The sequence below is a fragment of the Hibiscus syriacus genome, unplaced genomic scaffold, assembly GCF_006381635.1.
Source record: "Hibiscus syriacus cultivar Baekdansim isolate YM2019G1 unplaced genomic scaffold, ASM638163v2 tig00112411_pilon, whole genome shotgun sequence".
NCBI lineage: Eukaryota > Viridiplantae > Streptophyta > Magnoliopsida > Malvales > Malvaceae > Hibiscus > Hibiscus syriacus.
The window spans coordinates 42621-57991 of NW_024063326.1; the positions used below are offsets into that span (position 1 = coordinate 42621).

Sequence of the window (15371 nt, forward strand, 5' to 3'; positions counted from 1 at the left end):
AGGGACCACAAGATCTCCTTAAAGAAGAAATACTTCAAGAATGATCTCAGCCTAGAAGAAAAGTTACAAACAGTCCCACCTGGAATGCTCAGGTACCAATGGGAAGATGCAGTCAGATTTTGAAGTTCACAAAAAGGACAGTTATGATGTATTTTTCATTAATAATTGTAACGAATTATAAATCATAATTAAAAGTGTTTGTTTGACATTGTAGGACCGAGAGCATGTTGGTGTTGCTAGCAGGCAACAACAAAAATTTACGCACACGGCGGGATCGAAGAGCTTTGCTTGTATAGCTAATGAGGAGGTATTATAGATTATTGACATTGTTTTTTGTATTCCATGTACATACTAACTCATAGTAATTATATTATGGTGCATTGTAGGAAAATACATCCGGTTCTAAAGTTGGTCGAATCCAACTATTCGACATGACACATACGAAGAAGGATGACACTCCTATGACTGCTGAAGCTGCATAAATTATGGTACGTTTATTGGGTAGATGTTTTAAATTTACCTGACTTTATTTATATTTGTTCCATGACATTTTTTCCATTTTAATTATTTATTCACCTTATTATTAGGAAAAATTGAGGGAGAAAAGGGCAGAGTATCACGCTACTAGTTCGAGTCAAGGTCTTGTTAATGATGATGACATTGAAAACCGATCTATTAATGACGTTTTAGGTCCTGAAAGATATGGCCGGGTGCGCTGTCAAGGATCATTTGTTACTCCCACCAAATATTTTGGATCCAGTTCATCATAGTACACGTCATCACAGTCTCAATCTTCCCAATTAGAAGTTAGTCGTTTAAAACAAAAGTTGGTTGATATGGATCAACAAATGGCTAACATGAAAGTGGAAAATAAAGCAAGGGAAGCAGCGACAACACAAAGAGAAGCAACATATCAGCAGAGATGTGAAGACTTTGAAAAACGACTGAATGATATGATGCAGATGCTATAGAAAACTCAACCTCAAAATCCACCATCATAGTTTCATTTATGTTATCAACATTATGTTAATGTTACTGAACCGTGTTTAACTGAACTTATATTACGTAAATGAAAACTTTTATTTATTATATTGGATTTGATGTTGCTTGTTATTGATATAGATTTTGATGTTATTGTTGTCATGTTTCTTGGATAATGAAACAGGTTGAAAAAATAGATTTGGGGTAATCGACAATAATTTTAATTGGTTAAATTCTGTGTTATTTAGCGGCGTTTGTAATAAAAATGCCGCAATATGTCATATATTTAGCGGCGTTTGTATCTGAAAAACGCCGCTAAATATTAACACTTTTAACGGCGTTTGTATCCTAAAAACGCCGCTATATACCAGACCTATTGCGGCGTTTGTATCCTAAAAACGCTGCTATATACCAGACCTATAGCGACACTTGTATCCTAAACACGGTGCTATATACCAGTCCTATAGCGGCGTTTGTACCCTGAAAACGCCGCTAAATACCAGATATATTGCGGTGTTTGCATAAAAAAATGTCACGAAATATCAACACTTATTGCGGCGTTTGTGAAAAAACGCCGCTAAATATTAACACATATTGCGGCGTTTTTAAGACAAACGACACTAAATATAAGTACCTATTACGGCGTTTTTTGTTAACAAACGTCGCGAACTTTAGCGGCCCTATTTTCAGCGGTGCATTTTGCGGCGTTTTTCTTAATGCCGCAAGTGTTTTTTGCGGCGCTTAAAAACTCCGCTATAGGTAAAAAAAAGCTGCAAAAGCCAGTTTTGTTGTAGTGTCATTGCACTTCCAGAGTATTCACTTTTTAACACAAACAACTCTTGTCCATTGATCATCTTCATAATCATCGATGAATGGGTCTTAGGGAGACGAACATACATTTCAATGGTTTTTATTTCATTTATACACTTCAACGTTATCAGAAAATGTCGACGTACTTGATTCGTGGTTTATAACCCTTACGGACGATATATCATGTAAGTTCATCAGCGTTTCCAGACTTATCCAAGTCACTCACTTAAACCTAAGTCATTGAAGTTACTTAGGTCATTTAGTAGTAAAGGTTACCCCGATCACTTCGGAGTTTCTAGAGTAGTTCTATCGTTTCCGAAATTCAAATACATATTGTACTTCCATTCAGTTTAACTTGGTTATATAATATAGTCATATTGACATCCGAGGTTGATTTCTTCATTTCAGAGTTGAGGATATTAGTTATTCCAGGGCTTGGGCGTGTTTCGAATCGTATTACACTTCAGGAGCATTCCAAATAAATCAGGAGTTTGATCAGTGATTCCAATATTCCAATGGATCATGATAAGTTATCAGTTCGTCTCCATTATCATAGTCATCCATATTCCTTTTTACACTTTAAGGGTATTATCGTCATTTCATTCAATTCTGTCAGTGTCATTATTTTTGATAACTTAGACTTGAAAACATTCTAGTTCCTTTAGAATTCAGAGTACATTGTTCATTTGATCACTGGAGGTTATTTTCATTACTAGGGATGTCTTGGTCCTTTTACAGTACAAGGGCAATTTCGTAATTTTACATCATAATACTATTCTTGGTAATTTCTTATCTAAATATTTTCATCATTTAATTTTTAACGAGATTAATCAGAATTTACGCGTTCTGAGATTGATTGATTTACTGATTAATTAATTGAACTGAAATTTGTTTCTGATTAGTCTACCAATTTCTTTTTCGAGCCGGTAGAATCTTATATTGTGTTCATTATTTATTCCAATTTTTGTATGAGTCCAATGATAATTAACTACACCTAATGGACCAATCATTTTCATTCATGCATTTATCATTATCAATGGGTTCCGAAAAGCATACAAAAGGTAGTAAATTATTACATCGATTTCCATGCTCCACCGATCGAACATTAAAACTCCATTCGATCGTCCTCGAACTTTAATTCAACGTCCAATAATTCATCGGATACATACCAAACGAATTTACGTCAGAAACTGAACTTAAATGAGAAACCAACTTGAATCCGAAGATAAAACTTTGAAAAAATGCTTATCGGGTGCAAATTTGGAAAAACGGAATTCGGATTCGGAATCATGACATCGAAAAACATAAAATAGGGCTTTTTAAAAAATTTGACTTTTTCGGTCAAAGACAACGGTTTGACTGATCAAAGTCAATGGTTTGGGTCGGGTCAAACGAGTCGGGCCGTTTCATCCCGGAGCATCTACACACCATCAACAAGTCATGTCAATTCAAAATTTAACCAAAATCGAAAGAAAATTAACCAAACTATAAACCTAAAACTTACCCACGGTCGGATTGGCGATGACGCATCAACAAGGAACGAAACCGGTTGAGTTTTGTGCACGTCACCGTTAAAGCCGATGGAAACAGCTGTGAACGGCAACACCGACTAGGTCGACCAGAATTCGATGAAAACAACAGTGAAATTTTGGGATTTCCATCATGTGAAAATCGTCGATTCACGGTGATATAAGGTGTTTCACAACACGACGATGCTCGGGCTTTGGTCGGGGGAGTACGACAGTTCGAACAGGGGTGGCAGTGTATTGAAGGGCGGCCGAACGACGACGAATTGAGACGATGACCGGGGGGTGTAGTTGGGGTTAAGGATTACACGAGTTTAAATTTTGGGGATTTTTGGGGGTTAACCGGGTTTTAGTTTACCAGGTAAAATTGGGAAATTCAAGGATAAATCTCTGAACTTCCCACAGGTTAAGAAACCGAACTGCAACTTTGAAAATTTTACAATTTGATCCATAAATTCTCCCTTGATACGACTTTAATTAAATACTTAAAATTATTGAAAATTTTACCCCTAAATTAGGGTGTTACAGATTTTCTTATATCTAAACCCCTGTACCGTTGCTATTGTTTTTGCCTTTGGTATTTGAAGGAGCTCTCCCTATCATCAAACTTTGAACCAAGGCAACCGTCTGTCCAACAAAAGGAAAAAATGTTTTATGCACAAAACTACAAACGACTTTAAAAAACAACGATGTTATCTTGTCATTGTCCTTATTGTCCTAGATTAATAGAAGAACAAAAAAAACAATGGATTGCAATTTGATAAGTATATTGACATATATAGCAGTGTAACATATTAGAAAGTTCATATCAAAGTAATTGCTATGCAAATAATACTAAAGCCAGGGGAATGAAATGGTGCTTCTTCCGAAACCGGAGAGTATTTCAACATTGTTTTTGTTGCTCCTCTTTCGAGATATACTTATCTAACGCGTATTCGACCGATTTGACAAGTCCAAACATTTCAACATAAGAAACTCTTTACAGAAAATCACCATGGTCGCAGGAAAAATTCAAGGAATATGGCCAAAAACATTTCCTCGACGCTGAAGCTACCAAAGGCATCAGCAAAAAGGAGGAAGCCACACTGAACCAGCAAAAATGTCAAGTGATTGGTTCAAGAAATTAATGAGAGAGCACAAGCTAGAGGCGTTGTTGTCGCCTTTTTCATCGACTTCTTTTATGCTTGCAAGGGGTCGATACCCAGGTATTATTGTCCCGGCCAGATACAACACGGTAGGGCTACCTTTCGGCCTTTGTTTCGGAGGATTAAAGGACGCCGACCCGACCCTGATCAAGATAGGATATACCTTCGCGCAAGCTACTAAGATCAGGAAGCCTCCTTCGTTGAAGTACTGAAGTTCATTAGTGATGACCATTAAGCTTGGTAGAAACAATAGGGTTATCCACCCGTGTCAAATTTGGTTCAGCGAAGACCATGCTTAATGGTTCATGTACCCTACGTCAATTATAGTCAAATCTTAAATTCTTTCATTCTACGAACTGAGGATAACATTTACATATTTTATAAATATTATAATATATTAAATAATAATAATAATAATCGAATAGTATAATTACTCATGTAATTATACAAATCATCATTCTTGTCCTTAAAAAATAGAGAAACGTATAATTAGAGCCTTTAATTACATTAATCGAGCGGAACTCATAAATCAAAATATCCCTCATCTATATAATTACATGTAATTACATTCAATTTCTATTTGATTTTCCGAACACACTTCTCATATATATGATTAATTTTTAATTTTTAATAATATAATTATTAAAAAATAAGACAAGATAAAATTTATAAATACAGAACAAGTTCTTAAATTCTATGCATCCTTGAACTTCTTTTAACACTACAACAAACCTAAAGGAAAAGCGCCACAGAAACCTAACATGGTAGGATTATTCTTAGAAGTTAGAAATACTATATTATTGGATTCGAAAGTGGATATTATATTTAAAAATAATCTTTTATATATATTGGAAATATATACAAATATCAAACATGAATTTTTATGCTGAATAGTTACAAAATGATATTCGTTTAGAATCTTTTTAACCATTAACAACACACACCATAAAGACGCAGCTGTTCGAATCCAGAATCTCTAGGAGAACAACATTCCCTCTTACCACGGGGTTACTTGATGAATTTTAAACATAAATTTTTAAAAGAATAAAAAAATATAATTAAAAAATAAATGTTGCACCAAATAACGTGAATAATTTATTCTAATTAATTATCCAATGATTAATGATAATGAGAGTGCATAAAGTTTGATGGGAAAATGATAATTGATGCCAATCATTGAAAACCTCTGCTCATTCTATCATATAAATTAAAAAAGAGAGAAGGCATTGTTAATTCACATATCAAAAGGCATAAAAGAAGGTTGGTGCATCTTATTAGTATATAAAATAGGTTAATTAAACACTAAGGTATGGAATCAGAATTGAAGTTAGCTGAGATTACTAGAATGATTGATCCCAAAACACAGCCGTTTCACAGCTCAACAATTTGACAATTTTCATTCACACCATATTATCTCAATTGCTTTCAATTCTGCTCACCCAAACAGTGCTACTAACAATAATAATATATATAGAGTCAAAATAATTTTGGATCATATCAATTTGGATTTTTAAAATTTTACTCACCATTTATATTAGAGGCCAGTCTTGAATTCAAATCATTTCGTGTTTGAATTATTTTAAATTTTACTTATCAATTTGGGTCGTGTTTGAAGATTTAATAAAAATAGGTGTTTCTCTTTAATAAAAAATTCTTTAGGTATCAAATCGTATTTTGAGTTATAGTTTAGGCACTAAAAAGTGCATTAAGCCTAACTTTTTATAATAAATCAAAGTTAGAATTTGAGTTCGTGTCTATCAAATTTGATTTTCTAGTCCGAGTATATTTCATATACACACACGTTATTATTATCGGATAAATTTGCAGATATATTAGTTTTTCACCTTAAATAAATAAATTCTTAAGAATTTTGAATAGAAATAGTAGGAAAAATCGAATTCGATAGGCTTTGACCTAATTCAATATGATTGAGTTGTATTTGTTTTATAAAATTTAGGTTTCCGGGTGGGGATGAGTATTCTCTTAATTTTGACCGGGTCAAGTTTAGAGAGAATTCGTCTTGTCCTAGGATAATTACGAAAAATATATTTTTATGTATTTATATTATTAATTAGGTTTTGGTAAAATTATATGTAAAAAATTAACATATAAGGTACTAGAATTATGGTATTAAATAAAAAAATTAATTTAATTTTATGTTATTGAATTGAATAAATTAATATTTATTTAATTATTTTTCTGTTTTGACAAAAGAAATATGAAAAAAATGGAAATTATGCTAAATCGAGTAGGGTTTTAGTTGTCTTTTTAATTAAATTTTTGAACCAATTTAAAATAGATAAAAATATTTTTAAATTCAAATCAAATTTTATTATTATAGTATTTGGATTAAGTTAGAAACTGTTAAAAAAAACCCCACAATCTCTGATTCTGAGGCCCTCCCTTCACGTAAACGAGTTGCTCAATCCAGCGCAACAAAAGGTTTTTTTTTTTTCATGAGAAGATAGTACAAACTTGAATAAATTAATGAATAATGGACAATAAAACAAAGGGTAGAGTACACGAATGGTCCATCAATTATAGTGTGTTGCTTTGTTGAGTCCTCCAATTATTAAAAGTTACAAATAGTCTCCTAACTATAGAACACTACTTTGTTGAGTCCCTCGACTATTAAAAGTTATAAATCGACTATTTATATGTTCCAAACTCATTATTCTTTGTTAAAAAATTAATGATCGTCTGAATTGGATGTAACATGTTGATTGAGATATGATAGAATCACATTTTAATTAATTATGTCTAACGGCACCGTCGTTGCTTTCAAGCATTGGCTCAACGTCATAATGTTTCAAACACTAGCTCGGTGACATAATGTAAACAAAGAATCGATCCACAAAATATAGCTTGAGTAATTTTGAGATTAGATTTTATCATATCCTAGTGAGCAAGTTAATGTCCATCTCAAACGACAGACAATTTTGTAACGAAAAAAGACGAGTTTGAAATATATGAATAGTCGAGTGACTATTTTATAGTTTTTAATAGTTGGGGGACTCAAAAAAGTAACGCCTTATATTCAAGGGATCATTTTGTAACTTTTAATAATTAAGGACTCAATAAAATAACACCCTAAAATAAAATAATAAAAAAACCAGAAATGTGTGTGGATTGTTTCGATTTACAAGTAAACGAGTCTGGTTGACAAATGAGGCAAGCCAAGGCCCTCAATGCAAATACATTATTGGCTCTTTTGGCTTTCGTATGCCATAGCACATGCATCCATTAGATTATATATGCTCAGCTAGGTTAACAGACATTTTCGGTACTCTACCAACATTATCAACTACCATCCATTTTCCACATTTTTTAACGTAATTTTCAGTTGCAATTTAAACTCATTGTTTTTAATTATCGGAATTTAATCTATTAATCGATTAATCCAAATCAGATATTATATAGGCTCATTTATAAAGACGATCTTCTCAACTTAGTTTATTTCATTTGTAATGTCATAATTCGAAGCCTTAAACTTAAAGAATTTAATATATCATTCCATCGGACCTATCGGTGAGAACATATTTTTTAATATTTGATTTGCCAACCTTGCACCGATGTGAAAGTTCCAATGCTATATATAAAAGCCTCAAAGTTTTTGGACGATAACCAATACAAAACATAAACTCGTTGAGGAAGAAAGAAAATGGAAGCAAAGGCATCACCGAAGAGAGAATTCAAGCAGTTGAGAACTCGAAACCAGAAAGCTTTACGAAGCAGTTTGTTGGAAGTCATCGCGAAGGCTAACAATGGCGGTAGCGCCGTCGTTTCTCACGTCGACAACGATGGAGTTTTGAGGGTGAAGATCGTTGTGAGGAAGCAAGATTTGAAACAAATGCTGGGAAAAATTAATGCCGGCTGCCGTGGTAATAAGGTTAGTGCAAATTATCTGTGGCCGCCGCCGCTGTCTGTCGAAGAACGGTTAAACCTTCTTCGAAGAAAACATCTTATGAAAGCATCGAACGCAGCTAAGAAGAGCCGCCATTGTTGGAGTCCTGAGCTTCAAAGCATCCCGGAAGAATGAAGAAGAGATTGGAATATTTGTTTAACTTTAACATGTAGATACTTTAAAACTTTAAGTTCGAGTCTCATTTAACATAATTAAATAATGTGAAAATTTAACTATTTTATTCTGATTTAATTTTCATCATATGATTATAGGTAATTTTTTACTCTGATTTTTAATTTGAGTGTATGTGGTATATGATATTTCAAGTTATATAATTATTGGATGTGTTATTCATGACTGTATTTATAACTCTTCGATAAAAAATTGACATTTTGTGAATTATATTTCAATGTTTGTCTAATTTTTTTCATGTGCATTTGATTGTCATTCTAAAGAGCTTATTTATTTCCTTTGAATTTAGCAACAACACTGCATTGGCTCTGCAATTTGAGAAAGAGGGAGTACAAGTATCTAATTTAATCCGATATAGAGTATTTTTATGCTTTAATGAACAAAGCCCAAACTTATTTTTAAATTAATAAAAGATGGAGTACAAGTATCTAATAAAAGTATTTTCAAAGTTTACTCGTATTTTAAATTTAAGGTAAAGTACATAAACGATCTCCCATTATAGGGTATTACATTGTTGAGTCTCTCGACTATTAAAAATTATAAAATAATCCTCCGACCATAGGACGTCGCTTTGTTGAATCCATCTACTATTAAAATTATAATATGATCACCTGACTATCATAAGTTTCAACTTCATCTTTTTCTGTTAAAAATACTGACAACAATATGAGTTGGACGTTAACATGTTGACTGTGATGATAACAAATAATCTAAAAATTTTAAACGACTATCACATATCAACCAATAAGTTAACATCCAACTCAAATTGTCATCAAATTTTTAACAATAAAAAAATGAATTTGAAACATATCGACCACGTGTCTATATTTGCTTATATGTGAATCACAGCTCCAATACAGTCTGATAATGCACAAACTATACCGACGGTGTTGATGCTGATAAACATCTCTGAAGAACCACAAATTCTGTAGAACAATGACAAGCTCGGACAACGACGACGTTCTTATACTTGATAATTTGAAAGTTTATCCTTAACAGTTGGCTCCAAAGCAGACATACATTGGTCCCACGCCCCATTCCTAAGCATCTGCAACAACATTTATTCACTTGACTCGGTAAATGAACATACTCCAATGCATGCTATAATTATGTATCCTTAAAAATATAAACCACCGAAAAGCACTCAAGTTCCCTTGTTTACTGGATAAATAAAAATGAATAACAGAGAAGAAAAAATCAATCAATAAAAATGAACTAAACAAGAGTTTCACAGCCATAGGGTGGTAACCTATATGATTGCAGAAGAAAAAAGGACCGTTCACAGAAATATAAGACGCAAACAGGACTGCCTACATGTTTGTAACCCTGCAAGACCTGAAAATTTTCATTATGTAGTTCTTCGTTCCTTACTTCCTACAGACAGAAAAAAGTCAAAAGATCAAACTTTAGTTTAACATACACATCCCTAAAAATACATTTAATAACAGAATCCTTACATGCCAACTTGCAATAGCTTTACACATGAAAACAAGTGAACTCAGAGCCCCTGATGGATTTGCCCTGACCTGGAAAAGCGTACATCCAAGAACAGATTAGTTTATTGATTCACTGTTGATTAACATCAATACAAAAACAGATGCATACCACTGCACATAGACCTCGGAAGGCATCCTCTTTTTCAATATCATCTCGTATCCTGACAAAGTTATTTGTCAAATGAATTGACAGAAAGCTTGCTAATAAAGTAGAATTCGGATTCTGCTCTAATGAGTGTATTTAATGGATTGACCCAAACAGGAACTTAGCTATACATCAAACCAACAAGTACAATTGACAAGAACAAATTATACTTACATAGACAAAGCAATACACCATGATTGCATGAAATGCTCCATGTGTAGTAATACAAGATCTGAACAGACCCATGCAAGTCTCCCTAGAGTAATTGCACTATTTTCAACAAGCGACTTGTTGAGCCCCTGCTAATCATTCAGAGATGAGATTATGGAATCAAAATGACTAATACAAGAACTAACATACAACAAATAATTATGCATATACCAGCATGCATGCTAACAGACTTCAACAAAAAGGGAATATTACCTCTGCATGTTGGAGGATCAGAACCAAACACGAGATCACTGACACGACAATTGGAGAAATTTCTTGACGTACCTGAAATTAAAAAGGCGAGTAGTAAAAAATAGGATTCAAAGCACCCAAGGGGGAATCAACTTATGAAGGCATGTCAATAAAACGGTATATAATCTAATTTTAACATGATGCAGAATGCAGAAAATACATACCTTAATTGCTAGCTCGCAGATAGCCCAGCATGCATTATTTGCTACTGAAATGGTTTCCTTTATCTTGGGAGTATTCTGCATTGGACATATACTATGTAAAAATGTAAATATGATAAACGGAAATAAGGAATCCCAAAATGAGTCCTTACCAGTTGCTTTGCTGCTATATCAAGAAACTCAGACAAACGAGGATGCAAATGAACAGGGCACACCTAATCAAAGTCAACATTTGAATACAGTTAACATACACTACCTAAACACTATAAAAATATAATAAGTTTGAAGTTGCTCAGCTAGGACCATGTTTAAGGCTTATCTAATAAGAGATTTGCAAGCTTATTGTCCTTAAAGGAAGAAAGGAGATGTTTTATTCAGTCTATAGCTCTAAACTAGCATAATTGGTGGGTTCATTTTGAACGTACTCTCGCAAGGTCGCCAAGAAGTGCAAAGGCACTTTGTCGAACATTAGATGCATCATCCATGCAACACTGCAGAAGCAAGTTCCTCAAATCGCTCTGTGAAGCCTGCATATAATAGGTCGATGGGAGCAAAACAAACATCACAGGTCACATTGCACGTATCAAAAATTATATAGTTGAGGGAAATATCCAGTTTGCACACTAAATATCAGGAACAAACGGACAAGTCCTCAAAACATAGGTACAATGACAATTAATCTATTAAACATCAAGGAAGGAAGTATAATTTTTTAAGGGATATATGGTATAAGGAAGTTTCCATAAATAATAGTCCATTGGCTCATTACATTCATCCATGTGTTCTCTGCAATTGCCCACTTCAGTTCAAGATACGAAAAAAGGGTGCAAGGAGAAAGCAAGTACCAAACTCTCTATTCCACTACCAAGTCCCGCTGTTAGTCCAGAGAGCAAATCAAGCGCACATACAGTGAACCCCTTATCATACTGAACCCCAGCTGAAACAGGATCAACCTGCAATACAAATTCCATCAATTTCTTCAAAAGACTAAAACTCAAAAAAAGTAAATAGATCACTGAAATAACCATATATGGCGTGAACATTATGCAAAGAGAAAACCAGATTCCATGAATTATCATGCAGTGAAGAAGGGGCTCAGTTGCTTTGACGTTCGGCCACAGGTGGGTGTAACATTACTATGCAAATAGAAAATAAGATTGAAAAACCATGTGGTGGTGTATCAAAAGTACATGCAAAAATTTCACCGTTGGATAATATAGCACATCCATATATTGATTTCTCTCTACATCTATTTTAAGTTTATGCTTCTCAAATCAAATAAATTCAAACATATATTGTTAACGCGACACAAGTTTAAAGGAAAGCACTGTACTTGACATGACATATATCACACAAGGAAATTTCAGATAGTCTTGGCTAAGCGTTTCGATCCCCAAAACCAAGCACATAATAACATGACAGAACAGAACATGAATTAAACAAATAATCAAGGCACTAGTCGATATGCTGCTTGATTGAGTAGATCAATTACAGTGGACAAAATATCTATAAAAGCATCAGTCAACCATGAAGGGGAAAGCACAAATGAACAAATTGAGGTTGGAAAATAAAATCAACCTAAATTGTTGATTAGTAGAGAAGTAAAAGAGAACTCTATAAAATCCTTGGCCAATTGTTGACTCTGGATGATATTTATGCACCTTTGGAATACAGGAGGAGCGAATTGAGAGAACCCAGTACCCAATGCCTGAAAAAGTAAAAAAAATAATCCCAGTGTTAACTTTATTAATAGAGTGTACAGTAATCTTGTTCAAATATATAATCCAATATCATGTTGAAGAATGCTATGGCTCTAATCTGACAGCAGATTAAAAAATCATGCAGATTAGACTGACCCTAAGATTAATAAGAAGTTCAAGTCTGTGCACACTCCCATCTTCTATGTTACAGTATGCAGAGGAAGAAAAAGGCAAACACCATTATGCCAAAAACAACATCCTGAAGGGAAACCTCAGATGCTCAATGAGTAGATTGAAGAAAAACCAGCAACAGATGTAACTAGAACAGAACAGACATTTCGTTTTGTGATTCACCGCCCCAGACCACACAACAAAGGCATACCCCAGAGCCATGCCTTTTTGTAATTATATTATACTTATCATGTTGAAATATCAACCTAGGTACTCCCAATATCATAATTTCAAGTACCTCACATCAAGATCACTGATTGTTTTAACTTATACAGTTGTTCTCTTCTATTTGCAGTACGCATTACAACTCTTATCAGAGGATAGAGTGGACGGTGGGTCAAAGCAGCAAAGGCAACGTAATTACAGCTAGAGCTGGGCATATGGGCTAAGGCCCGCGGGCTACCAGTTTAACCCGTGATCCGTGCGTGCTTCGGGCCTCAAAAATTAAAGACTGTTTAAATTACGGACTTTTTAGCCCGGACCGTTAAATCCGCGGGTTTAATGGGTATAACCGCGGGCTACCCGTTAAACCCGCTAAAGGCCGCTTAATTTAAAATTTATAAAATTTTAGAGAAAATAAACTTAAAGAATTTTATAGAAAAAGAAAATAAATTACTTATAAATATGATGTTACTTATAACTATTGTAGTTCTTAAATTTATTAGGGCGTTTGTCATAATTTTACTGTTGCTTGATATTTTTTTCATTTAAATATACATCATTATCATTTTGGTATTTAAAGTTTTTTTTATTTAATTTTGACCTTTATTTTTTTCATGAAATATGTTATCCATTTTGTTATTTAATTATAAAAAGTCACATGATATTCTAATAATATATCACATGACACGTAATATTTGAACAAATTAATGACTTATATTTTATCAATTTTAGTATAATTGTATCTTTCAAATTTACTCTTATACTGTAAGTATTTTATTTTATATTTTCATATTATGTTTTAGTATTTCTCTAAAGTATCTATAAAATACAATTATTATAAACACTTGACAACTTTCTTGTTAGATTTGTATAATGTTTGACTTTTTTGAATTTTTATGTTTGAATTTCTACTTTCAGACACTTCTTTGTATTCATATTATAGCCTTGAATAATCGTGTTTTATAAAAGTATAATGTGGTTATTGTTTTATTTGTTTTTCAATTTGGTGATATAAGTGAATATTATTTTTTTAATTTGAGTTTAAGTAATTATATCATTATATATATATTAATGATTAAAAAATTAAAAAATATTATTTTATAATCATTTTCGGCTATTTAAAATAAAATTTAAATATTATTTATTATTTTGACAGTGCTACCTTCATTTTCAAGTTGCTCGATCATTTTTAAAGGTAGTAAGTTAAAACATTATTTTTTATTGTATTTAAAACATTTAAAATTATTTTTATTAAACGGGCCGCGGGTAAACTCGTTTAGCCTGCGGGTTAAATGGACGGGCTACGGACCTTAAAATTCAAAACCGTTTATGAATGCGGGCTTTTTAGCCCGCTCTGTTTAAGCCCACACCGTCAAAACCCGCGGGCTAAACGGGCGGGTAGCCCGTATACCACCTCTAATTACAGCCAACTCTATATCAGTTTAAAGCCTCTTCCAAAACACTGTTACATGTAAGTATCAATTTATTGCGGACCTCAGCTAAAATAAAAGGTTAAATACAAACCAAAACATCAAGATTGAAAGACAATAACACATCTGTCCTTAAAAAATTATAAATAAAAAAGTCAGAAAATCGTAAATCATAGTCAAACATCGTAAGAAAATTATCTCCGAATACAAATTACATATCTAAATTTATCTGAGGACCCAAAGTATGGCAGATTAGCATAATAAATAAAGTATTAAACAAAAAAAACAAAAAAATAATAAAACAATTTATAGAAAAGATTGAAAACGTTCTAAAAGGTAGAAAAAAAGTGTACCATGAAAATATGCCATAAAACACAAAAGAACTTTAATCCTTACTTTTTAATTTTAGGATAAAATGATATTTAGTTGGACAGAAATTGTTAGTTAACTAATAGTTAACACTTGGTGTCGTAATAAGTCTTATATGTCTAAAGTGATAATGTGACATAAGTCATATGTATATATACATATGTAAGTGATGAGATAACACATAGTATGTGTTTAATGTGATGACATGACATATGTCACATATACATAAGTGATGTTGTGACATATGTCATGTGTGTGACATATGTCATGTGTACATATGTGATTTTGTGGCATATGATGCATATACATAAGTGATTACGTGACATATAACATGTATGCCTAAATGGTGACGTGATATATGATATATCATCACTTTAAACATTATGGATTTGTCATATCAACTATAGATGTTGATCATTAGTTAATTAACGGTTTTCATCTAATCCATGAATATTTTATTTCTGAAAAATAAAAATTAAAGTGATTATTTTAATTATATAAATTCATTTTATGACGATTAACTATACTTTAAGTTATTCAGATTCATATATATTCGATGTTATTCATATTTAAATAATTCGAATAGACTCAATCAACAATCAGTTGGTCTAGTGAGACAAAGTTAATATATTCTTTAAGCAAAGTCAGATGTTCGAA

At 32.8% G+C, this 15371-nt stretch overlaps 1 protein-coding gene across 1 annotated transcript; it reads right to left on the reverse strand.

Annotated features, from left to right (window-relative positions):
- Positions 1-9507: 9507 nt before the first annotated feature.
- LOC120179353 (transportin-1-like) lies at positions 9508-12915 on the reverse strand. Its single transcript, XM_039184975.1, has 12 exons — positions 12858-12915; positions 12484-12530; positions 11668-11775; positions 11248-11349; positions 10975-11037; positions 10826-10900; positions 10623-10694; positions 10374-10498; positions 10164-10215; positions 10016-10084; positions 9873-9932; positions 9508-9606 (listed from the first exon to the last, which is right to left on the reverse strand). Exons 1-12 carry the CDS (start codon positions 12913-12915, stop codon positions 9523-9525), a joined length of 915 nt encoding a protein of 304 aa, XP_039040906.1. The 3' UTR covers positions 9508-9522.
- Between the last annotated feature and the right edge of the window lie 2456 nt (positions 12916-15371).

What these genes read in the sequence shown, in the direction of transcription:
- LOC120179353 (XM_039184975.1), bottom strand. Translation starts at nt 12,915, where the DNA reads ATGGCTCTGGGGTATGCCTTTGTTGTGTGGTCTGGGGCGGTGAATCAC. An exon ending in TCTGCGAGCTAGCAATTAAG is followed by an intron (nt 10,695 to 10,825) that starts GTATGTATTTTC and finishes TTTTAATTTCAG; the next exon opens with GTACGTCAAGAAATTTCTCC. An exon ending in AAGCTATTGCAAGTTGGCAT is followed by an intron (nt 9,933 to 10,015) that starts GTAAGGATTCTG and finishes TTCTGTCTGTAG; the next exon opens with GAAGTAAGGAACGAAGAACT.